At 34.8% G+C, this 27,635-nt stretch overlaps 1 protein-coding gene across 1 annotated transcript in view; it reads right to left on the reverse strand.

Annotated features, from left to right (window-relative positions):
• The window catches only part of LOC117334240, a 44,199-nt gene extending 29,027 nt beyond the window's left edge, over positions 1-15,172 (reverse strand). Inside the window, exons 1-3 of the mRNA XM_033893736.1 lie at positions 15,077-15,172; positions 14,565-14,735; positions 1,013-1,196 (exon numbers count right to left, since the gene is read on the reverse strand). Coding sequence (XP_033749627.1) covers positions 1,013-1,196; positions 14,565-14,693 — 313 coding nt within the window. The 5' untranslated portion in view covers positions 14,694-14,735; positions 15,077-15,172. The remainder of the gene's footprint in view (positions 1-1,012; positions 1,197-14,564; positions 14,736-15,076) is intronic.
• Positions 15,173-27,635: the final 12,463 nt, after the last annotated feature.

Genomic DNA, 27,635 nt, shown 5'->3' on the forward strand with positions numbered 1-27,635 from the left:
ATATTTTCTGATATATAGTGACGTCAACTCAAACTGTCTTATGATCCAGTATTCCAAATGGTTTACACCTTCCATCGGGTTGTGAACATGTCTGTATATGTTTTACCATCTTATATCGACTTCCCTAAGAACGATTTTCACTCTTCAGACCCTCGGAGAGAAAGCCCCAGTATGATAGATAAGCTGTATGATGTAGTTTTGATATTAACTTATCTTAAATACATCCACATCTACAGTTATTTATTATGCGTGTGTTTTTAGTACTATAAAGGGTTCATAGCAAACTTTAGAGGAAATGCATGCTACAGTTATCACAGAGATCATTTAAATGCCTCAATTAGAAATTGTCCAATTCATACTTTAGAGAATGAGCTTAAGATACATTATCTCTATCTTAGTAGAGAACGGCAATATGTTAACAACGTAACATGGAGGCAACCAAATTGGTGCACTACGACCAGAATTCCCTTTCGGATATCGTTTTATGTTAAACAACTATGAATTACTTTTCTTTCCTTTTTGTAGGTTGATGACGTTATTTTAATCTATCTGTTTTATTAACTGTTTGAATAGATATTTTGATTGGAACCGTTTAACAACATTTGGATTGATGTGTGATGTTTCGCGGTCAGCCTAACCAGTTACAAGACCATCCTCGAAACTCCGGAAGTCACGATTTTATGAACAGACTTGTTGTATATTTTACAAAGAATAATATTTATTTTATTAGCTTCTTTTCAAATTAGGACAGGAGCTCATGTTTGCTGTCAATAATGACAATTCATCAGGACGTCCTAATAAGATATTTATAAAAGTATCAATGAACCTTATACACAAAATTCCCTCGATAACAACTCTTTAACATGAGTTCCAGATTAACCTTTAAAGTCGAAATATATTTTTCATGACATTCGTATCTGTTTACAACCATATTCATAGATGTGTATATACTAATTCATTCTACATCAGTGAGGAAATAACAAAAGCATAAAACAACAACAAAACCACTCACCCATGAAATTGGGATCGTTGGACCATTCCCCAGACGGGTCCAGAAATTGCGGGATTGAGGAGGATGGTAAGCCAGCGTCCTGTAGAGACATTTTGGCGAAGTAGGCGTTGATTGCCTCCTGTTGATCGGCAGCGCTGACTTTATATTGTTCATGACTTGTCTTCGGCCGTTGATCGAGATACGACTATAAAAACATATTTATTACTCATAATTTCAGGATATGCATTTCACGAATATTCAATATGCAGTGACATTCTTAATTATTGAATAAATATTCCCACACCGATACAATTATAACGATACGAGAGGTACGATATATATTATATATTTGTTTAGTTCTTGGAACAGTATCTCATTATACATTTTAAATGAAGCTCAACCAGAAAATCAACTGAACTGGGTGGATGTGGTCTATTGATATAATCAAGTAATCGTATCAAGCATGATATCAAATATTGGTTAGTTAGTGGTATAGGACTTGGGCCTTACATCATTCATAACACACATAAGGCAATAACTAGTGTATGAGAGCACTACTTATCCCCTGCTATACATTAAATTTATCAGCAAGACGAATGAATGTCCATTAAATGTGTCAGTTGTGACAGAAATGGTGTATAAATAATTACAATGAAAAAATTATATTGAAAGAGGTGTGAATAATTTTTTAGAAGAGACATAAATTCTACTTAATATACATGTATATAACCTATTAAAGTAAATAAACATATCTGTTCCCATTAACCTCGAGTTAATGTGAATTTCCTCTCCACGATACATTGTATAATTACACTACGAATGATTCTTACACTAATTACCATCTCATTCCAACATTGATTGTATTAGAAGGGATAGGGGTGGATAACTCGTTCGGATATACATTCCGTATCCATTAAGAATAATTGGTATCAGTTATGCTTTACTTGTTTATCGATTGTGATTTATAACTTCACAGGTCATCAATTATATATTGTTAACAGCTTTTCCAGGACACAGATCTACTCGAATGCTATTGGTCACCATAAACTGTTTCATGTAAAATATATGTGGGCACTTTCTATCGTGGTTTCAAGTTAGACAGTTCCTCGGTACACTAGTGGGTACCAGTATGAACAAATTATTATAGTACAGCATTTTAACAAAATGTGTATTTAATTTTGTTGTTTTTCATTAAACGGGAACACTTCGAATATTATCATATTTATTTCATTTCATGGTATAAGGAACTATGTAACTAACGGTACAGGACACGGGGACCTTTTGTTGATGACCTAAATAATGTCTAATTACACTAATTGAACAAAAGCGAATAGTTAAAAGTCAAGTCACTGTCGAGTTGGAATATATCTGTATCTTATTGATGAATAATTTGTTGACCATCGAGTGTGTACATTATAATGTTGATTGGGATTTTTTAATTCATGCGTGGTACCCACGAGGCGGACCATTAAAATCATGACTTTGTGTAAATGTGTCTCACGGGTTGGTTTTGATAACCAATATATTTTAAGTATTACCGAGGGTTGTCTACTTTCTGAGTTATTAATCAGGCGTCTTTCAATGATGGAAGGCTACTGACAAGGCATTCAGGTATCACTAAACGAAACAAGTATTATAATCAAAATAGTTAAATACGCAATCAAACAAAGGTATTATTAATGGTATACCACGAATTGTATAAAACAATATATTTGTGATGAAATTCGCTGGTTTATATCTCTCTGTGAATGTAAATATTTCGTTTGATTTATAATAATCAGCCCTGATCTTTACCTTACCAAAATCGCACGAGTTGAGAGGAAAAGCAAAATAAAATAAAAAAAATCCGATAGAGTGGCTTTAAATAAATCAATGTACCACAAACAATTGGTAGAGTTTTTAATGAATTCCTCCTGTCATATTTGATGACATACCGGAGCAATTATGAAATGTAATTACTAAATTGACCTCATTAGTGTCTGACTTCCCTCTAAAGGAATCGAATTAGAATCACCTTATATCTATATAGAAATGATCCAATTTCATAATTAGATCGAGCTATTGACATTTGGTGAGACATGCTTATAAAGTCGTGTTATACAGAATGCGGTCACAACCAATCAAAAGACCAGAGAAATCCAGACGTGTTATCTGCTTATCGAATGCCTTTTTTTAAAAATAGATAATTAAGGGAAAATGTATCCTGACAACTTATCAAAATCTACTTAACATGAAACTACCAGACTAAACGTTAAATAAAGTGAACAATGTGTCCATCAAATTTTTTCTTCGTAAGATTTGTGAGAAAGCTATGTGTAAGTGTTTAAATTTGAATACTACAAGTGGACCATACACTTCACATTAGTATATGACGGTCTTCCAATTATCCTTCGGCACGGTTTACTAGTTCACTTTCAAATTTACCTTTATTCAAGTTAAATTTCCAATATTAGTTTGGCGTCATCCTTCAAACTGATGGCAGATTTTTTAATTGTAATCCAATCACTAAACACACATACACTTTACAACATAATGAAAACCTTTGTGTTATCTGAGTACCCCTTTATAAACGTTTCTGTTGTCATATTCCCTATATAGACCAAGGCAAAAAAATATAGTATATCACTTTAAGTGTGGATAGTACAAACATACGCCAAATTGAACAAAATTATTACTGCCACCCGTAATAGTAGTTGTGTACTGTTATTTACGATATAGCAAATCCTCCAGTGTGTTGTTATCAGTGAGAGAAGCATCACATATAGGTAAATGTTTAGACTGTTCTGTCAATAAATTATTGACCTTATAAACAACACAAAATGTAATGTACATCTCACTCTCTATATGTTTGTGTAATGTAATGTACATCTCACTCTCTATATGTTTGTAATGTAATGTACTTCTCATTCTCTATATGTTTGTAATGTAATGTACATCTCACTCTCTGTTTGTTTATAATGTAATGTAATGTACATCTCACTCTCTATATGTTTATATAATGTAATGTAATGTACATCTCACTCTCTGTATGTTTATAATGTAATGTAATGTACATCTCACTCTCTATATGTTTGTATAATGTAATGTACATCTCATTCTTTATATGTTTGTATAATATAATGTACATCTCAATCTCTGTTTGTATAATGTAATGTACATCTCACTCTCTGTTTGTATAATGTAATGTACATCTCATTCTCTGTTGTATAATGTAATGTACATCTCATTCTTTATATGTTTGTATAATGTAATGTACATCTCACTCTCTGTTTGTATAATGTAATGTACATCTCATTCTCTGTTTGTGTAATGTAATGTACATCTCACTCTCTGTATGTTTGTAATGTAATGTACATCTCACTCTCTGTATGTTTGTATAATGTAATGTACATCTCACTCTATATGTTTGTATAATGTAATGTACATCTCACTCTCTATATGTTTGTAATGTAATGTACATCTCACTCTCTGTATGTTTGTAATGTACATTTGTAATGTACATCTCACTCTCTGTATGTTTGTGTAATGTAATGTACATCTCACTCTCCGTATGTTTGTAATGTAATGTACATCTCACTCTATATGTTTGTATAATGTAATGTACATATCACTCTCTATATGTTTGTGTAATGTAATATACATCTCACTCTGTATGTTTGTAATGTAATGTACATCTCACTCTCTGTATGTTTGTATAATGTAATGTACATCTCACTCTCTATGTTTGTATAATGTAATGTACATCTCACTCTCTATATGTTTGTGTAATGTAATGTACATCTCACTCTCTGTATGTTTGTAATGTAATGTACATCTCACTCTCTGTTTGTTTGTAATGTACATTTGTAATGTACATCTCACTCTCTGTATGTTTGTGTAATGTAATGTACATCTCACTCTCTGTATGTTTGTATAATGTAATGTACATCTCACTCTCTATGTTTGTATAATGTAATGTACATCTCACTCTCTATATGTTTGTGTAATGTAATGTACATCTCACTCTCTGTATGTTTGTAATGTAATGTACATCTCACTCTCTGTTTGTTTGTAATGTACATTTGTAATGTACATCTCACTCTCTGTATGTTTGTGTAATGTAATGTACATCTCACTCTCTGTATGTTTGTAATGTAATGTACATCTCACTCTCTATATGTTTGTAATGTAATGTACATCTCACTCTGTATGTTTGTATAATGTAATGTACTTCTCATTCTCTATATGTTTGTGTAATATAATGTACATCTCACTCTCTATATGTTTGTATAATGTAATGTACATCTCACTCTGTATGTTTGTGTAATGTAATGTACATCTCACTCTCTATATGTTTGTGTAATGTAATGTACATCTCACTCTCTGTATGTTTGTGTAATGTAATGTACATCTCACTCTCTATATGTTTGTGTAATGTAATGTACATCTCATTCTCTGTTGTATAATGTAATGTACATCTCATTCTTTATATGTTTGTATAATGTAATGTACATCTCACTCTGTATGTTTGTATAATGTAATGTACTTCTCATTCTCTATATGTTTGTGTAATGTAATGTACATCTCACTCTCTGTATGTTTGTAATGTAATGTACATCTCATTCTCTGTATGTTTGTAATGTAATGTACATCTCACTCTCTGTCTGTTTGTAATGTAATGTACATCTCACTCTCTGTATGCTGTGTCACTTTAATGTACATGCAAGTTTGAGCTCTTCCAAATCTGCATTAAAAGCTATGGGGAGATTCTCTAGTATCTGAATTCAGCTAGACAACTCTTACCAAAATCTTAGAGACTGATGGCCAGTATATAAATGCCACTAGGTAGAAGTCCCTACCGAACCTTATACATGTATATGCGATAAACATTGACCGTGTAAGTATCATATGTAGGTGACAGATACTCGTCCGACATGTAATCGATATACAGACAAGGTAACAATGTTATATAGTCAATGGCATAGACAACCTCTGTCAGAAATAAATCGATGTCCACAGACTAGATACACGTATATGTGATAGATAGCTTCTAAAACAATATACATGCATTATGTATCAGCAAAGTAGTGTGTATACATGTCGGTAATGTATCTTATATCCGATGACAGTATTCAACATTATATAATAGCAGTATATAAAATAATAACGTAATATTAAACAAATATGTTTCTATGTTTATCAAGCCTTCACAAGAAATGTTAAATGAAAATGACGTATGGCATAATAAATGTTTGCTGACGCAGAAACGTTCATTTTTCATGCATTTGTATTAGAGTTGTATTAACGAACTCGAAGTAAAAGAGAACCCATATTTGATATAACCCGACGCAGTATCATATATGCAATATATTTATATACATATATATATAATCATACTTACGTTAATGCATTTGTGCATTCATATTTGTTACATGTTAAAATAAAGGGACCGTTACTTCACTTTAGGTAGGATGTCAAATATGAAATAATCATTTGCACGTGTACGATTCAATTGATCAATGTAACTTCGTCGTTGTTTATTAAATGTCATGTTTTATTTGATTGACGGTCAAATCCCATTTGGTAGAGCAATGCATGCTCTGTGCTAGTATGTTCGTTGACTATTTCAAAAGTATAACTGTAATTACATTAATTTTATTGTGTAGATCATGAACACATGGATTAGGAATTCCAATGTCGTTATAAGCTTATTTGGACTGAAATTGCGTGGTGACACTGCACCTGTCACTCAGGTAATTACTCATACCGAGGATTAAATCCACATAGAATATGGAATCCATTGACCATCTAAGTCTTACAAAGTGTATTATTGTGGGGAATTAGACGTGATCTTTTTGAGGTGTTAATGTCTTAATGGGTCACTGGAGTAATTTCTCTAATAGTCCGGACAGTCACTTAATCCATGGATTTTAAAAACATTATTGCTTTTATTATTGTAGGAATGTCATAGCTCTGTCTTTTCTAAAATTTCTTTTTACATGTAATACATTCAAAATCACAAGACATTTACATAAATACACATTTACATTCCTGCATACGTCACATAGAACTAAACACACCCACCCACACAACATTCTCACACATACATACCAATCTTCATGTACTAGTACATAATGTATAAAACAAGGTTTCTAGCCTTTTGGTAGCTCTCAGCAATACCATGTAGTGTTAACATGTAACTATATGTTCACAGTTGCGACGGACGTAAAGCCCTTCACATACCACACTTACAAAAAATATATAATATATGGGTATAGAATAACAAATATTTACTTTTTGCTATTATTGTGTCCTCCAAAATATATATCTATGAAATATAACCCTTAGATTCACGATGATTGTTTTCTATGTCTTTGGAAAACGTGTTTGTTTCCATTCGACAAAGTATTGCCTATATCGACAAACTGATATTTGTAATTTATTTTTTCAATGTGAACAATATACCTTTTGTATTAACTGAATACGCAAGGGATATGTCAGGCAAAATCAAAGGAAGTGGGTCATGGTTGTTTATCCGATAAGAATGTCACTGAAATAGACGATTTCACTGGACGATAAACTGTAAGATAAATTAATGTTTACAATTTCCAACGCCTCCATTGTAGCTTAGTATAAAAGAGAGAATCAAACTAGTTGTTGGACGAGTGGAAGACGTACAATTAACTGTTAAATATATCTGAATCGACCATTTCTCATTGAGATAAAGAAACCAGGACTATAAATGCATAAGTCGGCGACATCATATCTTCACATGAAAATACAATGTGTCTACTAGTATCTAAACCGATAATTGGTGTCAAGGATAAACGAAACTGAATGCTTCCCTGTTGAGATGGGTTTATCACACATTATCATCTCTTTCAACAATGAATATAGACACGTAGGTTTTAGGATGGGTGGGTAGTGAGGGAAAATGTCATAGTGTAGCTGCAGAGTGGGTCATGACAGGTTCCTGTTGGATCTAGATTGATATTGTTTAACATCCCATCAAATAGACCTGTTTAATCTGGTTACTTGTTGGCAGGGAGGGGCGAGGCATTATTTGAATGCAAGGAAAGAGAAATTGTCTGTGAAATGAATCCCATCAACTGAAGAAAAGCCAATATTAAGACCTGGGAACATCGAACATTGAGGTGGAAACAACACATTAACATGCACGGCATGTTAAGAGGAGAATGCCAAGGCCGTAAGAAGTTTCAGATAATCTGTAAATGAGCATCACTTTCGTATATACACAAATAGTTTTGATATAGATACATTTCAATTAATTTGTTTTGTAACCATTTCGACTGATACCAGTGAATACAAGTTTACCTTTTAACATTTTAGTTCGAGTTTAATGTGCTTCTTATTGTAAACGTCCTTCTAATCTGGTGTTGGGTGCCCCTAAACGACTCAAATTATTGACCGATCATCAATCAATACAGTACAGTACCATGGGTATGTCACTTTCCATTGTGTATCAAATCTCTGTAGTGTGAAGCTTTATGTTGTTATGGTAAATCCAATTGAAGCACGTTGGTTTAGAATTGTGTAAACGTTCAGTACTAGAATAGGAGAGAATGATTGTAACCCGTATTAGGACCTGAACTTTATGACATTAACTATGATAATGCTAATATACAAAAATGTACTATATGTCAAGTGTTTCTTGGTTGGAATAATTACACAAAATACAGTTGTCAAAGTCGCTGGTTCCTTATATATATAAGACATATGGCATCTAACGCTCAATTAAACTATACAACGGAAACCGTACGTTATTGTAATATCATCGAAGCAAAATCGATTATACCAATGACTTGTGAACCATGTGTAAGATCATCGATTGCCTCCGAACACTATATGAACCCTTGTGGATCTGTATATGTCCTCGTCAAGGTTAAGGCATAGGCACCAGTGTGCAATCAAGCAATGACCTCGTTACTAATTCGTCTGTGACTGTGATATGGTTGGCAGATCAAATACAGGCGCCGGCCTTCATTAAGTGCATTGTCTTAATGCGAATGCATAATGTTACGTGGGTATGATGGTGATACTTCCATTTTAATATAAAAAAAAAACCACACACACTAAATAACCTATTTGCTTCAAATGATGCTCACAATGTCGATGCGGACATATTATATTCATGGTGTCTGTTCGGTTCCCGTAATCTGGTGGCACCATATAATGTCAGTCAGTAGATATTGATCCCGGACATTTTGCTAACTAGCATTTCCGGATCGTGTATTCCGCACTGATCTGTGACATGTTTCTCACGCCTTTATATTGAACGTATATTCCGTATCATATAGCTCACTGTACCCTACTGCTCTAATGTCCCTGTCATGCCATAGGAGCATTGCCTTCCCTTTATCACACAAGGGAGACACACGTATTTGAAATATGCACAGTTAACTTCAAAAATGTTACCTTCTATTATATTAAAAACACAATTTTAATACAACGTGTTGGACAATGGAACGAAAATCCAAGGAAATATTATTTTTTCCGCTTTTCTCAATTGCGATTAGATTCATTTAAGGAGATTTTACATATAATAGTGTAATACATCCGTAGCCAAATAATACAAATACGACTTCAAGGTCATTTGTAAGGTAGTGTTTTTTTATCAGGTGTACCTGATGATATCTGAATCCTCTAATCGGGAAAACTTGAAATGTCAAATAAAGGTTGTCCATGGAATAAACATGCTGAGAAAAACGTGGACCGTCATTCTGATGGATTTCATTTGTATTCACTTTTATCTAAATTAGACAGTAATAACTATAAATACATCCAACATACAGTATGTCTACGTGTATACAAAACTGTATAACATTCAGTTACTGTACGAAAGATGTACAAGCCATTAGTACATATGAAAACAGACAGAGTTAGATACAGATGAGTCCGAATGAATCATACATCATACAACTGTTTTGCCGTAGAAGATGCAAATGGATTAACCTTTTGATACATTTTGATACCTATATGCGGCGACTGCGGAAACTAAAAAACCTATCTGTCGAAAGAAATGTCACAATCTAAAATAGAAATACCACGTTGACTAAGACAAGGTATCTGCTGCTTCATCAATGACATTCTCCATATGAATCTAAGTCAATTTCAACTAATAACATATTTCGAAAGAAATAAGAAATACTCAGACATACTGACAAGCATCGATCTCAATTACACTTGTAAAAGAATACTGCCAAACAGGATCACGATGGCAACAATAAACAATATGTTTTGCGCATGACAATTTACCACTGTCAATTATGCCACAATGTCAAACATACTCCTTTTTTGTAATCATTTATACATGTTATATTGGCCTTTGTCAAGTTCACATTTGTATACCTACCTTTCATTAATCTAAAACTAATGTTTTTACAGCAAATGACTTAAGTCATAATTCAGTTTGGAATGACGCACTATTTGGTAATGGAAAGGATAGGAATGTTCTTACCACTAAAATCATAGTTACTGTATAAAGAAATTCTACTATAGGTATTACGATGGAAAATGTAAGTTCAGGTGTACTCCACACCCTTTCAGAATTCAACCAATGTAAACAACTATTTACTGATCAAGCCACAGGGTATGCTTTCTGAGGCATAGTCGGATAAGCTGATCTATATCAATGTTTTTGTTTAACGATGTACATGTTGACATTTTTAGTCCTTTTGTCATCCGTTGTATATATACATACATATATATCGGTATCCCGGTATACATAAATATTCTTACACCCGACGTACCAAAGATTGGTAGATATGTAAATATATACTTATATCGAGAGGAAATACATAGATTGTATCTTAACGTTCTAATCCCTCCTACATAAAGGTGTTCGAATGGTTGAATGGACATGCTAAAAGTGTTTAAATTGTGATGTGTATACGTCATATATTAAAGTTTCTGACGCCTAGTCACGCTAAATGTACGTATAACAAATACCTCATTTAGCGGCCCGTTATCGCCACGTATCTATATAGGCCATAAAATATATGGACAGAAAAGTGTTTCCCAATCTATTGCCAAGTCAATTAACGCCGGTATAACGGATTTCTTCAAATATCATAAACGTTTGATCTATTTCTAAATGGGTAATTTAATTAGGAATGAGCACAGTTCATTATTATATTTACAGCCTGCTAGATAAATATAAACACTAGTCTAGAATAAATAAAAGTCAATTGATTTATCGATTAACTTTTAATCAATACGTATATTTATGGTTTAAGATCAGTGTTGGTGTGGTTGTGTGATACTAAATCAAGAAATTAATTTAGAATCGTGAGGAGTTTGTAGTTTTGATGCAGGGATAATTAACTATTCAGTGACGGATTTGCAGTCTTGATGCAGAGACAGTTGAATATGCCTATGACTAGATGGTATTTTGCTGCAGATATAATTGAATATGCTCATCGCGATATAGTCAATTTGATATAGAGATAACTGAATATGCCCATGACGATATGGTTAATTTGATATAGAGATAATTGAATACACCCATGATAATATGGTTAGTTAAATAAGGAGAAATTTGCACTTGTCCATGAGGAAATTGTAATTTAACTTTCTATCATGCCGAGATTGTAGTAACTACGCTGTGACCATTGAATCTCGTCTCCTTTGCCGGATGTACAATTCATTATGGCAAGATCATAAGAGATGCCTAAAGTTAAATCTTCGAAAACTATATGAGGTAAAAGTGCATGAACAATTCCAAAACTCATTTTATCCATCAGTTAAATGTTTGTCATTTAAACCTAACGGCTGATCTGTATATCAAACTAAATACCTTCACTACATCTTAATAAGACCTTTGATAAATGTCAATTTGGTCTACCGTACAGGCTAAACCCTCAGTGAATATATCACCAACATAGGCTTTCATGACCACAATAGGCCCAACGGAGCAGGTACACAATTCCTATTTGACTGTGGTATTTGGTTCCGAAATTAGTGTATTCATCGACACGGAAACAAAAGTCAACTGTTAACAAAAATGACCATTACTTTTCACATAATTAATTCAAAATATTGACTTTATGATCCCTGAAACGACCCGCTCAAATAATTATGCACGACATTGTTAGCAGTTAATGAAGCTATACGCGTAGACTCTTGTTTTGATAATACTTGTGGAGGTCAGAAAAAACCCAGATCATATATTCATCCATAATTCAGTGCATTTTCTGACATACATATTCTGTATAGATATGACAGCACAAAAGGAAGCACTGTTCGATGGTGTAATCTTTGTCAGTCAGATGTATTATTGGGTCAGTCTTCTATTTTATACTAGTAAAGTTAATAAAGGTATTACAATGTATAAGGGCCATTTGAATTTTATAACTATATAGATATTTAGATGTCTTTGTGAGACTTCAATAAAAAAGGTAAAAAATATTATGTTTACAAACTTGTGGCGTACAATCCGAAGCAATGAATGTGGGAAAATTCATGCGAAGCCCACCATTGCAGACTACAAAGACAATATAGTAAAATCTATTTACCGAGGACTTGAAAATCATAGGTTTTATCTGGGAAAATGTTAAGACAATCGTTGAATTGTGTCATTTTATTTTCAACAGAATGCTAAAAAAAAAGAAAGAAAGAAAAAACTGAACGGTATTTTCCATACGCTGTCAATTAATGTCACGTCACGTCATAAACGTGAGATTTGTGGCTCTGGCTTCTTAATTTGAAGCCACACTATTGAGTATCGATGTTCATAATGCTTATATAATATTTTCCAGTGGCATTACAATTGAGACGAAACCACCTACCCGTCTCTCGTTCAGTCACGTGTAATTAGGTTCACATTTCCATAAACTCCCAAGTCTATCAGAAGTCTGGACCAAGGATGTTACTATCCGGATGGGAATGTTCACATTCTGTTTCATAATAATTCATTTAAATAATGAAAACAAAATAATTCAATATTGACTTCTCAATGAGTAACGTAATACATAAAACCACGGTATCGGGAGTGAGTCGACGAGCTACCAAAAGAAGTTCTAGGGGATGTTTACCGTCCTACACTACGCATGAACGAATCAATAAACAAGTAGATATTTTCAAAGCTGGAATATAAACCAAGGTGATCAGCTATCAAGGTGTTGCTTAAGTTATACAGAAATAGTCCACTGAATACCTATCACCAATTCCGTGAGGTGTGACTCCAATCGTGTTGTGTTAAGATATATACTACTTTTAACTTTTCAACTGGTCACCTGATATGGCTTCAATATATTACCCGATAGAAATAATGAGGTCATTTCATTTGAATGTTTAGAAATGTTGTCCTAATACTCTGCTAGATGATGATGTGTAAACAAAGCAACTTCAGGTCGTCATTTATTTAAAAACCACACTTGATATGTCATTTCAGGAATATAAAACAAAGCATGGCATTTCCTCCTTTGATTTCTGTTTTTAATTTATACTGAAATACCTGGTTGAAAACCAGTAAGTGTTACATGCGAATACAATTTGTCAAATATCCAGACACTTAGTGAAAGAAGATTTAAAATGACTGTTCACAAAAGGAAGCATTCCGTATTGATATATTAGATCTGGGCTGTCTGAGAGTTATCTGACAATGTTATCTATACACCGGTATGTGTAGGGCTATACCTGACAACCTCTAGTCAGAGACTGACCCAGGTCGGTACTTATCTTCAGTGAAAATCACCTTAACGCACAAATTGTCCAGAATTTACAGTTTTATTGTATTCGTTTTAGACAAATATTAGCTTGGATCACTGAAGAGTCCGATCAGACGGAAACGACTGTTTGATGCAATTGCGTACATATGTTTTTATAATGCGCCATATACTGTATATATTACAGAAATCATAAAAAAATCTATCTAATGAGGAATCGACAAAGATTGATATTATTCATGCTAAATGCTGCTAATATTTTTTCGCTCTCGAGCAATCATTTTCATAACTTCTTAGCTCAACCAATTATAACAACTGCTCAAGGATAGTTGATTTAAAGCTTGGTATATGCCATTGAATCATGTTAGCAGCATGCACGCGTTAAGAGCACTTCATCGCATCATATAAGCTGGGCGGTAGTCAATAATGTGCGATATACCTCACATACGTATCCTATCATGTCTACAACATGGACCAATCATCACGTCAATATCCGCGAATTTAATCATAATTACATAATACAATCCCTCTCGAACTGAGTCAATTACGAAATGACACTTCAAAGGACATACATTTCATATTCATTTTATATAGAAAGGTTAAAGGTTTGGAAATGGAGGTTTCTTATTTTTTTGTTCAAGTCCTATAATATATTGGTGTCTATAATCCAACTCCGTGATAACAAAATCTGTGGGATTTCAACCCACCCACTCCTGTCTGTAGCGGGCTCATGAAGCAAATAAATAATCTTCAGAAAATCTCCCTAGACATTTACTGATACATATTGGTACATTTGTACATTGTAATATATATCCTTGTCATCGAGTAAATAATTGTTTTTGTAAATAGTATTGGAGCTTCCAATTTGTTGAATATGGCACTTATAACTGTGATATATAATAACTTACCGTATCTATCGCCGTTTCCTTAGGCACCACAAGTGGTTTCCTGTATTTGTAGGACTTTCTGGCTGGCTTCCGTTTGTTATAGGTGTCCATGTAATTGGTACTCCACATTTTCTCATTTGAAGGCGGCATTGTTGTATACCCTGATGTCAGGTCGACGTAAAATCCAAATCGCTATAGGAGAAATAACACTTCAATATAATGGATTTTCCCAGTCCTATTATAACATTAACAGTTTCCAGATCAATTGTCTATCAACTATTCTGTCAGGAATGTTGCCTCAAATACACCTCCCTTGGCGAATTAAACGATTTCTCCTAGAGTTGTCTTGAAAATATTAAAGAAAAAAAAAAATGAAATTTCCAACTTAATATGGAAATTAATACGTACTAGCACGTTTTAATATGTCTGTATGTCTCCAGGACGATTGCCATTAATATGTCGTTTCCATGTCCACAGACGCATGGAGCGATGTATGTAATGAAGTACAAGTAAATAAAACAATATAGATCTACCTGGGTGAGACACGACCTTAATGTAACGCCACTCTCACTCGTGCCGAGGTGGTAGGCTGGTTATAAGTATACTTCAAATGTCATTACCGCTTGTCTTTACCCATGTCATTTTCACACCAACTCACCTGAATATGGTGAATAGCTTCCGTCAAAATCGAAAATCTTTAAATACATCAACAGACTTGTTGTATATTTAATACTAGTGTGTGTACATATACCTATACGAATCCGTGTATAGGCAGGTTTTGTAAGTGGTTAGGAGGTACCCAACCGTTTTAGGACGTAGAAACAAGTAGTTAAGTAAAGGTAATTGTGTCCGGTCTAAACATTTGTGTAATATATTGACAGTTTCTTAAAACCTTCGTCGTTTTCTTTTCATTTGCGAGGTTGGTGATCTTATATAAACCGTTCGAACGTAAGCTATCCCCCGGAAACCTGTCTATTTCTCAGACATAGCATTATCTGTTAAACCCTTCCTTACCTGTTAATATATAGATGTACAACAGCGATAATTCCAAAGTCCCTTTACTCAGAAATGTGTTACCTCTTTTATATATTAGGGACAGGTTTATCTCCAAATCCTTTATGTTTTATGACACTTATATAAAAGGAAATCACGCGATTTTAGTAAATCCAGCAAGTCACAAACATCTGTTTTATAGATTTTCATAAATCTACACAGGTTAAGATTGTTAATATATTTACTATTTAATACCCGGTAGAATTATATGAATACAAATATATGTAAGATATTCAATAGAGTATTGACGTTATGGAAGATATTTGCATCCATTTAGAAATGAATTAAATAACCATTTGTAGTTTTCCTAGCCGAAAGCTTAACCTAAAATTACAGGAAAAAGGTGCAGATTAAAATTTGTAACATATCTATTGTTACTTATGCATGTAAACCCGGAGAAAGCCGTCTCTATTGAATCGTTGGGAACATTTCGCGCTAACATGGAGCTTGTTGCGCCATGTACTAAACCTCGAACGCTGGTTTTATTAAATACTTCAAAGAATTCCTCAAATGTTCGATTTATATTTTGTGTTGTTATCACTTTGTAAAAACGTGACATTGACTATAGAAAATTGTCAAAAGCAGAGTTGTGCACTCGATTATACAAAGGAGAAAAGACCAGAAAGTATGACAAAATATATTTAAAGCGTGTTTTAATCAAAGAAAAAATTCAAAAATTCATGAAATAATCGGGTTCGTTTGGTTCACCGGTTTACAGTTAAGACCAGATCGATGGATTTCCTATTCGGCTGATATTGTTTATTCGTGAATCCTTTGCCTGGATACTGCAATGCACACCCTCCATTAAGCCTGAACACATTTGTGTTTGTATAACACTCAACACACCTTACATCATGATACACTATACTATACTATGAAATATCAATCTGACGGCTTCAACTGTGGCATTGTACAATTATTATTGCAGCACTATCGAAAGTTGAAAGCAACATAATTGATTTTTTTTTTTCAAATTAAATCAGTGAAGGTTTGTTTTTAACATTGCTTCCGCCGAATTAACGGCACAATTCGATGTATATAATATATACATGTCCCCTGATGAAATATTGTCAAGGGGGTTAACATACCCAATCAATAATATCTAGACATTCGTTAAGATAGCATAAGATTAGGTGTTCACTGCCGGAAGACACCGTTTATATTCATTCTAAAAATGACTGCCCTGCTTGTAGGACGTAAGATTTACACGCTTTTCCTCGTTTTATCATTCGTAAAAGTTAACTAAATTATGGATCTTACCCTTTCTGCCTCCTGATGTCTCCACTGACACTGCTTTACATTTTGGCATTTAGTGAGGCGTTTCCTCAGTGATGTAGAAAGTTATAGGTTCTCTCCTCTGCCCGAGACAATCTTGAACTCAAATCTGTACTTTTACAGCTGGAAATAAGGATAACCTAGGCTTTGCCAAGGAATGACATTTCAGTGTGATGAAACTAAAAAAAGATTCCGCCAGTGTCGCCTCATTCGTGAATACTGTATCTGACTTCAGACGTTGCGATGAAGTGAAACTGCTTTCCTACAGCGAATAATATAAAATCTAAGCATAACTCCAAAGGATGAGTAAAGACGATGTGGCATTAATACAAGAACTGAACATCTGAAAATTAACGGAGCATACTACAATATAAACTTATCATGGACCAACCGAATCGGGTGGTATTTGATCATCTTACTGTTCGAGTCTCTACGACATATGCTTTGACATATGACAGAAAACGCCCGAATGGCTGTCGACGTTTGGTGGAACTTTTAATAGATAACACACACTTGATTTAGAAAATTCCTGTTCCATCATGTAATAAAAACATTCGATTAAGATGCGTCATAATCGAAAAATACAAATGTTTTTTTTTTGTAGATTGGTGTAAAACACATATGATTTGGAGTCTAGATATCTACTAATATCAGCAGTGCTATTTTTGTACACATGATAAAAACGAAAGTTAGCTTGTGTCACTTCATTTTAATTTTAGACGTAACGATGACAGCATTTGACCCGAAATAGTAACTATATATCTCGCCTTACGTGTCCATACAATTATCTGAATATATTGATTTTTAATGTTCGTGGAGCATTTAAATCTGAAATGCCAGGAACGGGTACGGCTGATTCTGAAAGCTTGCAATTACGTTATTTCTAAAGGCTGTGCAAACATCACATAAAAGAAAACTAGTTATAGTCCATTTCGTAGCAGATGAAACCACGATGATGAAATACAAATATTGATAGGTTTGATAAGATGTGAATGGGTTCCAAACAATTAGGTGTAAATATGGCCAGAGGTACTCGAGTGTAATTTAAAATTTGAAATAGATTAAAGATTAGTGGAATAAAAAATTAAAAAAATTATAATAATGTTTCTTCGCTTACATAGATTGCAGACTACACCATAATATCATGTTATAGAGCTAGGGTTTACGTGAACACGACTCGATTAGAAGTATGACTTACTCTACAAGAACTGGAATATCTTTAGTATTTCAGCCATGTTATATTTAATATCAGAAATAAACATGCCTTCTTTTAATACAAAGTTCATGAGCATAGGGCGAATCCTAACACGAATAAATGAAAATATATATCAAATTCAAGAGTTTATTAGGCAGTACAGGCAAATACTTACATGATCGCCACTGTATCTATGTCATTGTTTTACGTATATGTTGGTAACAATTCTTAGCTTAGCATCATAGTTTGTTCCAAATTGTGTCTTTTTCGTTTTGCTGGTATTGGATTGTAAGTCAAACAGCGCAACAGTGTTTTCAAGAATTAGAGACTGAATTACAAGCATTCAAATTATACAATGATTACGTCTGTCCCGTTGAGTAACCTGCATGACCTAAATGTTATGGGCCCATAATATAAAGGAAATGAAACGGACCCGAAACATGGCTTTGTGAAAAAGTCTGATGAACCGTAACGACGTGTTAACACATATGATAATATCAGCTTCACTAAAAGTTGAATATTTCTGAAAACTTGATTATATTGTTATTATTATAAAATAGACATATCTTAAATGGCGCGAGAGATCATAATACATTTTATTAGTCATATTTCTTTGTTGTTTTCCTTCGATATTAACGCCCTCTCCAAATGGCTGAATACACCAAGAGGATTACAACCGACCTATGACGTAGTCCGTCGATATTGCCTCAAGTATACACACATGGCTGTAGTTTGATCAGTTTGTTTCTTCTGATACTTATTTGATCGGTATGATACCAACAAAGCTGTTTGCGTGTATTCGTCATAAATAAACTGTTAAAGAGTAGTTGATAAAAATATTTGTATACTAAAAGTGCATTTCCATTCCTAACAATACGATAACCTTCCAATACCAACGTAATGAAAATATTAAAAAGGGTGAAATATCTGTATATAATATTCCAAGAGTTACCTTATCTAAACTCTAAATGTGAAACAAAATGATGCAGGTATTAAGGAAAAATAGTAGAGCACATGTTACAATTACGCGCTAAACGAAAAAGGCTGAGTAATGTTTAACTATCATTAATGTGTATAACAGTATTACATTAATTCGTGATGAAGAGGGCGCTTTCTGCATTGATGTACAATTTTATCTAACAATATTCGAAAAATGTATAAGTCACATGTCTATGACCCATGTTACCCCTAACTTGTGTCTCCTAACACGTAGGTAATACTTACAGGCACACACAGGTAAACTGTAGGCCGTTCGGGTCATTAAAGTAGCTGTTATGAATAACATCCAATTATCCCCAGGTGTTCGAGGTGATGTCTTCATGTTTAAAATTCTTACTTCTGTTTCAATTCAAAAGATTCTAAACAAGATAATGAGTGTCATTTGATCCCTAGAACCAGAAAATATTCGAAATATGATTTGTAAACTTAATGACAAACATTTATGTTTGAGTGTATCATATTTTCTCGAATATTTAATCTGAAAACACGTGTTTATCGTTGGAATTGAATTATTGCTCTGTGATAAAACAAACTATTGTGTTCAGAATATTGGGTGTTCTTAAATTTGGGTATAGCTTGAATTTGGAAAAGGGTGCTTAACCTACGAAGATTGTATATGTCCAGGTGGTTCAGTCGACCAAGGCTCTAATTTGTACACCGTATTGACATAACCATGAATACCAAGTCACCCTGACTTGGCCATTGAAAGGACATAAATTATTAATATTCCCCTCACTTACTGAGCCACGAGGCGTACATTTTACATCATTATAATTCAATTATTTCTCGGTGACTCATATCAAATTTCCGCACTTAAAAATCGGATAGGAATAGCCTGTCTTATAAACCGTATAGTAAAGTCATTAAACTGATGAATGTAATTATTTGGGTCAGTGCGTGTGTTCATTTCCAAAGATTATAAGTGTTTTAGGAGTTATATATGAGAGGGGGAAGAGACACGAGGATTTATCATACAGAAGTATAGTTATAGACAGTCCATCAGATTAAAATAGAAACTCAATTCAGGAATATTCTACAGAATTGATAATTTCAGAGCGATTCCACCTCCAATGACAGTGTCTTTTAATATGCTACAAGTGCCGTATTTTTGTGTAAAACTTTGTTATTAGAACAAAATACATTACTGTATCTATGAAATATTACTTAAAGGTGACGACATGCACTTTTAACTATACTTAAGGAGTCTAGTAACATGCTCGCTCATAAATGCACATATGTAACATCATGTACATATATTCATTGGCGAACACTATTAGACAGTTTGGAAAAATCAGATATAGTTTAAGCATTATCATGAACAAGTGACCTTTTGTGACCTTACAATTAAGAATCTCAGAATGTATTGGAAACACTGGTTCCTATAGTGTGTCATGCCCGTCCTAACACCTTGGCCAGGTTCACTGCTTAGCTGTCATCTACCTCCCGCCAGGTAAACGATCGAAGATATATCCGCTGTTGTTACGTAATACAATTATATCAGCCATTGTTGCCAAGTAACCTTCGGAAAGCCTTCAGATTATGTTAATACCAGGAACATTTGCATAGCATGACAAATGTCTAGGGGTATCACATTAATGACAGAACACGTGATTCAGAAGGGTGAACAGAGGTGTTATAAGGTTGTATGATTGTATCTCATGTCCCATATATGAATGTCACTATAAATGACAATTAACATAAACTTCAATGGAGCTACTGTCCTTTATATTTGCATGATATAATACAAAGCGTTAATGAATCTTCGACCAAGGCCAATGATGCGACCATCGCGGTAGTACTGCAACGAGATAAAGTATGAAAGTCATGTGTGTATGCAACATTAAATAATCAATCCATTTTCTACGAACAACAACGGAAGCTGGGTGTCATTTGTTAATTCCAGAGGCATATACAAAAAGTGCACGCATTACATCAACTACCGGGACAATAGCAACATACATTTTAATAAAGGAGATAACCTTCTTGAGACAGTGGGATGATAGATTAATCAATCGGTTTCACTTCCCATTAATTCTAACATTTATTGGTCTATAAAGATTTTAAAAAGAGACGGGTTGGATATTGGTCTTCTGTTCCGCTGTAAACTTGAAATCTTTAAATGTTCCGTCCTTTTCTGGCTGCACTTTCTATTTGTTGTTTGTTCTCTGCTGTCGGTTTCGCCTAACACCCGTCCTTACACGGTCCATGTTGTCGATAGTACTTTAAACAATGACAACCAACTAACACCAAACCTATGTTGTCGATAGTACTTTAAACAATGACAACCAACCCAAACCAAACCCATGTTGTCGATAGTACTTTAAACAATGACAACCAACCCAAACCAAACCCATGTTGTCGATAGTACTTTAAACAATGACAACCAACCCAAACCAAACCCATGTTGTCGATAGTACTTTAAACAATGACAACCAACCCAAACCAAACCCATGTTGTCGATAGTACTTTAAACAATGACAACCAACCCAAACCAAACCCATGCTGTTGATAGAAGTTTAACAATGAACACCAAACCAAACCAAACCCATACTGCTGATAGTACATAAACTAATAAAAAAGCAATCCAAACCAAACACATGTTGTTAATAGTACTTTAAACAATGAAAACCAACCCAAAGTATGCTGTTGTGAGGGCGTTAAGCACCGTAAAACAAAACTATACATAAGTACAGTGTATAATCACACCATTATGTTGGAGATTTAGTATCTCTGAAATGTGTTAAAGTGTATGATAAAAGCTGTGGTTTACAATACAGCCAGATTGAACACTTCACACGGTGAGATCATCAGATAAATCACCTCTACGTGTCATTTTGTCCATGTGTGTCGATAAAAATATGTCGATATCGTTTCAAGGTGTTGTTGAAGTGTTTGATTTGTCCATATAATCAAATACATGCGTCTGTGTTTGGTGGTATATTGATTTACATCAAGTACATAAATCTCTAATTTTTAGTTGAGAGTGTGAGTTTATATCAACACACACATCCATACATCTCTTGATTATAGTTGGTAAGCCGTCTAAATGACAGAGATCTATATTTACTAATACGTGATCACTTCACAGTAAATAGTGGAGAAGTTCGGACCTTCTAAAAGAGAGTCTATTGGTAGGTCGAACTCTCTTAATCCAGTTATGCAGACATGGTAGGGAAACTCTTAGATACTGTAAGGTGATACTGGGACTTTCCTAAATACCTCATGTCCCAGGTACGATACGTATTCTAGCAAATATCTCCATAGAAACTGTAAAGTGATACCACTAGTTGGGACTTTCTTAATACCTTGTACCCCAGTTACGATACGTTTTCTAGCAAATATCTCCATGGATAAACAGAAAGGTGATACTGGGACTTCCTAAATACCTCATGCCACAGGTACGATACGTATTCTAGCAAATATCTTCATAGAAACTGTAAAGTGATAGAACTACCACTAGTTGGTACTTTCTTAATACCCGTGCCCCATGTACGATACGTATTCTAGTAAATATATCCATAGATACACTGTAAGGTGATACTGGGACCTCCTAAATACATCATGTCCGTAGGTACGATACGTATTCTAGCAAATATCTCCATAGAAACTGTAAAGTGATACATGTACCACTAGTTGGTACTTTCTAAATACCCGTGTCCCAGGTACGATACGTATTCAAGCAAATATATCCATGGATACTCCATTTCCTAGGTGAGCTACGTATTTCAACCATGGTCACCATAGATACCATGTTTCCCTCGTAAGATACACAGTCTAATGACTATTTCCTTAGAAACCAAATATCCTGGTTAGCTACATGTACATATTCAGCCGAGTATCTTCCTATATCCCCTGTAAGATAAATCTAGCCAGTACCTCTGTATATTGCCCGTTTCCTTGGAGAGATACGTATTATACAAAACACCTCTCTTGATCATCCGTGCTCCTGGTAAGATACGTATCGGACTGATTATCTACCTAGATACCTAGTGTTCATGGCGAACTATGTATATTACCGAGTATCTTCCTAAATATTGTGTACAATGTGGGCTGCTGCAAAAACCATGCAGCCCAACCCAAGACTCAGAAAATATGTAGACAGTTTGTCTGACATCATAAGCATACTTAAGGGTAATAAATGGCCACCTGTTATGGTATTATAGGGCAAATATCGCTTCTAGGACTCCCTCTAAGGAGAAGTCCTCAAATTCTGAGCAACACCAGCTTGTACCATAGTCACCATGGCTTCGTTTGTAAACATCACACCACAGTTTGTTTAGCACGGTAAAGTCTAAAGAATGAACGTTCTTATCAAAATCGTTAAAATATAATACAATTGTTAGAATCAACATTCTATTGTACGGCCGAGGACATTCTCCTGTAGCAGTAGGGGTATGTCAAATCTCCTATCGTACACGCCACAAAGTCCGACACACGCGGCCTCCATTGTTCTCGGGACAAAAGAAAGTCAACATTGTGTTTTAATTCGATCAAATCTATTTGCACAATGTATGAAATGAGCATGAAATGCCTTTGTAATATTGATTGAAAAGTTGCGTGTATTCCATAAATTAAACTTACATTAGTTCAGGAACTTTTTCAATGGTCAAAGCTTGTTCATAACTCTATCAAATAGACGCGTTTTGACGATTTTGATAAAGAAAATGTGAAATTATCTATTTCGATTTTTCTGCTTTTACGGTTAGTACTGTAAATGTTTTCGCACTAAAAATTGACACATGTTAGGATATTCTAGGTATACTCAGTGTACAAAATCTAAATGTCTACGTATATTATATAACTAAATTCTGCGTTACGTGGAAATGCATAATTACACAAATATGTATGGCAAGCCTTCTCTGATCAAACTCGTCAGACTGACAACTTAACAAGAAGTGAGGCTCCGATCAGAAAAAGTAGGAATAGACATCTGGAACCATTTTTTTTTTGGTGAAAGATAGCTGTATATATTCGATATTTCATTTGATGAGCGGCGATCTCGCTTAAAATAAAGCATTGAAAATGTCAGCAATGTCTACTTTTTAAATTTTGAATTGTATTAAGGTACAATTTGTCATGTGGAGTTATTTTTGTAAAAAGTGCAATCCTGCGCGGGACACCAATACACTCTAATACCGTTGCTGTAATCGGTCGATAAATACACGATAATCTCGGGAAATAAATAACGTGATCAGGCAGTACAGAATTAATTAATAGGTTCGATTTCCAATAAACAAAACGAATCCCGGACAATCTAATCAATGACCCGGATTTTAGTTCGTGCTTGGACATAAAATCCGGATGTTAATCTGAAAACTCTCGTAAAACACTCACGTCCGCAAACTATTCTCACGCGATCAGTGGATCCGGAGGGAATGGGATGACTCAGTTACCAAACTACTGAGCTTAACTACCAACAGATTTCATTGAATAGGAATATGTCCAGAGGAGTAATCTCCCTTCGTTGGCCATATAACTCAACGAGTTTTCTCCCTTGGAAATACTTTTATGTTAGATGTAAAGTTTAATAATGAAGGAACACAGTTTATATGAATTAATTCCCCTTATACATACGGCTTTGTTTCGTCACTAAGCTGATTACAAGATTAATCCGTTTATCACTACCAGGAAAATGTGTCATTTAGCTATTACATATCGGTAATCTGCGTCAGTTCCCGGGGCAAACAACCTAACTATCATCATTGCGACTTTTTTTTATATAAAAGAAAGTTAACTGAACCGACAGATAATGTATATTATATATTACCCTACTCATCCAGCACTTTAAACTCATTTACCATTTACTCATCCTCCACTGTCAACCAATACCCTACTCACCCTCCACTGTCAACCAATACCCTACTCACCCTCCACTGTCAACCAATACCCTACTCACCCTCCACTGTCAACCAATACCCTACTCACCCTCCACTGTCAGCCAATACCCTACTCACTCATCATTGTTAACCATTACGCGGGGCCGCGGTGGCCGGGTGGTTAAGGTGTCCCGAAACTTTATCACTATAGCCCTCCACCTCTGCGTTGCGAGTTCGAAACCTACGTGGGGCAGTTGCCAGGTACTGACCGTAGGCCCGTGTTTTTTCTGCGGGTACTCCGACTTTCCTCCACCTCCAAAATCTGGCACGTCCTTAAATGACCCTGGCTGTTAAAAGGACGTTAAACAAAATTAAACCAAACCAAATAAATGTAAACCATTACCCTACTTACACTCCACTGTCAACCAATAACCTACTCACGCATTATTGTTAACCATTACTCCAATCTTAATGTCAACAAATACCCTACTTACTCTCCAGTGTCAACCAATACCCTACTTACTCTCTACTGTCAACCAATACCCTACTTACGCATTATTGTTAACCATTACTCCAATCTTAATGTCAACAAATACCCTACTTACTCTCCAGTGTCAACCAATACCCTACTTACACTCCACTGTCAACCAATACCCTACTTACGCATTATTGTTAACCATTACTCCAATCTTAATGTCAACAAATACCCTACCTACTCTCCTCTGTCAACCAATACCATACTTACTCTCTGCTGTCAACCAATACCCTACTTACTCTCCACTGTCAACCAATACCCTACTTACACTCCACTGTCAACCAATACCCTACTTACTCTCCACTGTCAACCAATACCCTATTTACTCTCCACTGTCAACCAATACCCTACTTACTCTCCACTGTCAACCAATACCCTACTTACTCTCCACTGTCAACCAATACCCTACTCACGCATTATTGTTAACCATTACTCCAATCTTAATGTCAACAAATACCCTACTCACTCTTCACTGTCAACCAATACCATACTTACACTCCACTGTCGACTAATACCCTACTTACTCTCCACTGTCAACCAATACCCTACTTACTCTCCACTGTCAACCGATACCCTACTCACTCTCCACTGTCAACCAATACCCTACTTACTCTCCACTGTCAACCAATACCCTACTTACTCTCCACTGTCAACCAATACCCTACTCACTCTCCACTGTCAACCAATACCCTACTTACTCTCCACTGTCAACCAATACCCTACTTACTCTCCACTGTCAACCAATACCTTACTTACTCTCCACTGTCAACCAATACCTTACTTACTCTCCACTGTCAACCAATACCTTACTTACTCTCCACTGTCAACCAATACCCTACTTACTCTCCACTGTCAACCAATATATACCTTACTTACTCTCCACTGTCAACCAATACCTTACTTACTCTCCACTGTCAACCAATACCTTACTTACTCTCCACTGTCAACCGATACCCTACTTACTCTCCATTGTCAACCAATACCCTACTCACCAACCATCATCAACCTCTAAAAATCCAACACGGGGAGGCCGTCATTCTCAATCAGTGTGAACCAATAAATCCTCCTCACCTTGCCCTGCCCACAAATACGTGGTGTCAACACTGAATACAATACTACATTACAATGTAACAGTCAGACCAGGAAACACCTCTATGTAATTAAATGCATACATATTAAGTGAAAATGTCACGCTAATGTATCATTTACCTTACCTGTAAGTATACTTTTTTTACACGGCAGGGTGAGTTTGACAGTTCACTCGGTGTACGTAACAATAAAGGGTACTTATTTATCATAATTAAAAACTATGTTTAATAAACAGTCATAACAAAGCATATATTTTTTTTCATAAAATTACAATAAAAAAATTGTGATAATGTGAACGTACTCTCTTTTATTATAATACCATATACATATTAAATAAGTAAGTTTTTTTCACTGACACAACAATAACTGACTCGAACAATACTGCTGGGTGTACTCTGTATACAGCTGTTAAAGATAATTGTGATCGACATGAAACCACAATTTATAAATAATTATATTTTTAATTTAACCAATATCAGATACAAATAACAAGGTAAAAGCCCCGAAATATCGATTAAGTTCAACATATCTCTTTCTTTTTCGTTCAATACATTTTCATTTAAGAATGATTTATGAGCGGTACTTGACCTGCAAATGATATTACACCCCGTTAAATGTTGTGTCTATTCTTCAAAATTTTTAATTAAAATGAAAGTAGAAATGGCAGGTCATATCACTAAAGTGTATATACATAATTAAATCTCTATCGATGTACGAAATGTAGATATTTCAATGAACTTATATCTACACTCAAATTGATTAAAACTCTATAAATACCCACACAATTACTACAGACTGATACAAGTTTGTTACACTGGCATTCCAGTGTTTCGCGGTGGGCAGAATTCATGTTGACAGTTTTCGTCTGAATGCCATATGTACTCATAATTGTGAATAATAAATTGCAGGGCGATGATAATATCCGGCAAATATCGCAAGACGTGTTACAAAGTCCGGTTTTTATTTTGTATAGTAGTCTGCTCTGTATTTACATACAGTATATACAACGGTCGTTATTATCTCTGTGATTTTAATAACGGGTTAACGAACGTGTAAACCGGGGAGGAACCTCCACACATGTAACGTCATGCACGGAAACGTACATACACGTGTTCCTTTATCGGGGGAAA

Source organism: Pecten maximus, chromosome 9 (assembly GCF_902652985.1).
Source record: "Pecten maximus chromosome 9, xPecMax1.1, whole genome shotgun sequence".
NCBI lineage: Eukaryota > Metazoa > Mollusca > Bivalvia > Pectinida > Pectinidae > Pecten > Pecten maximus.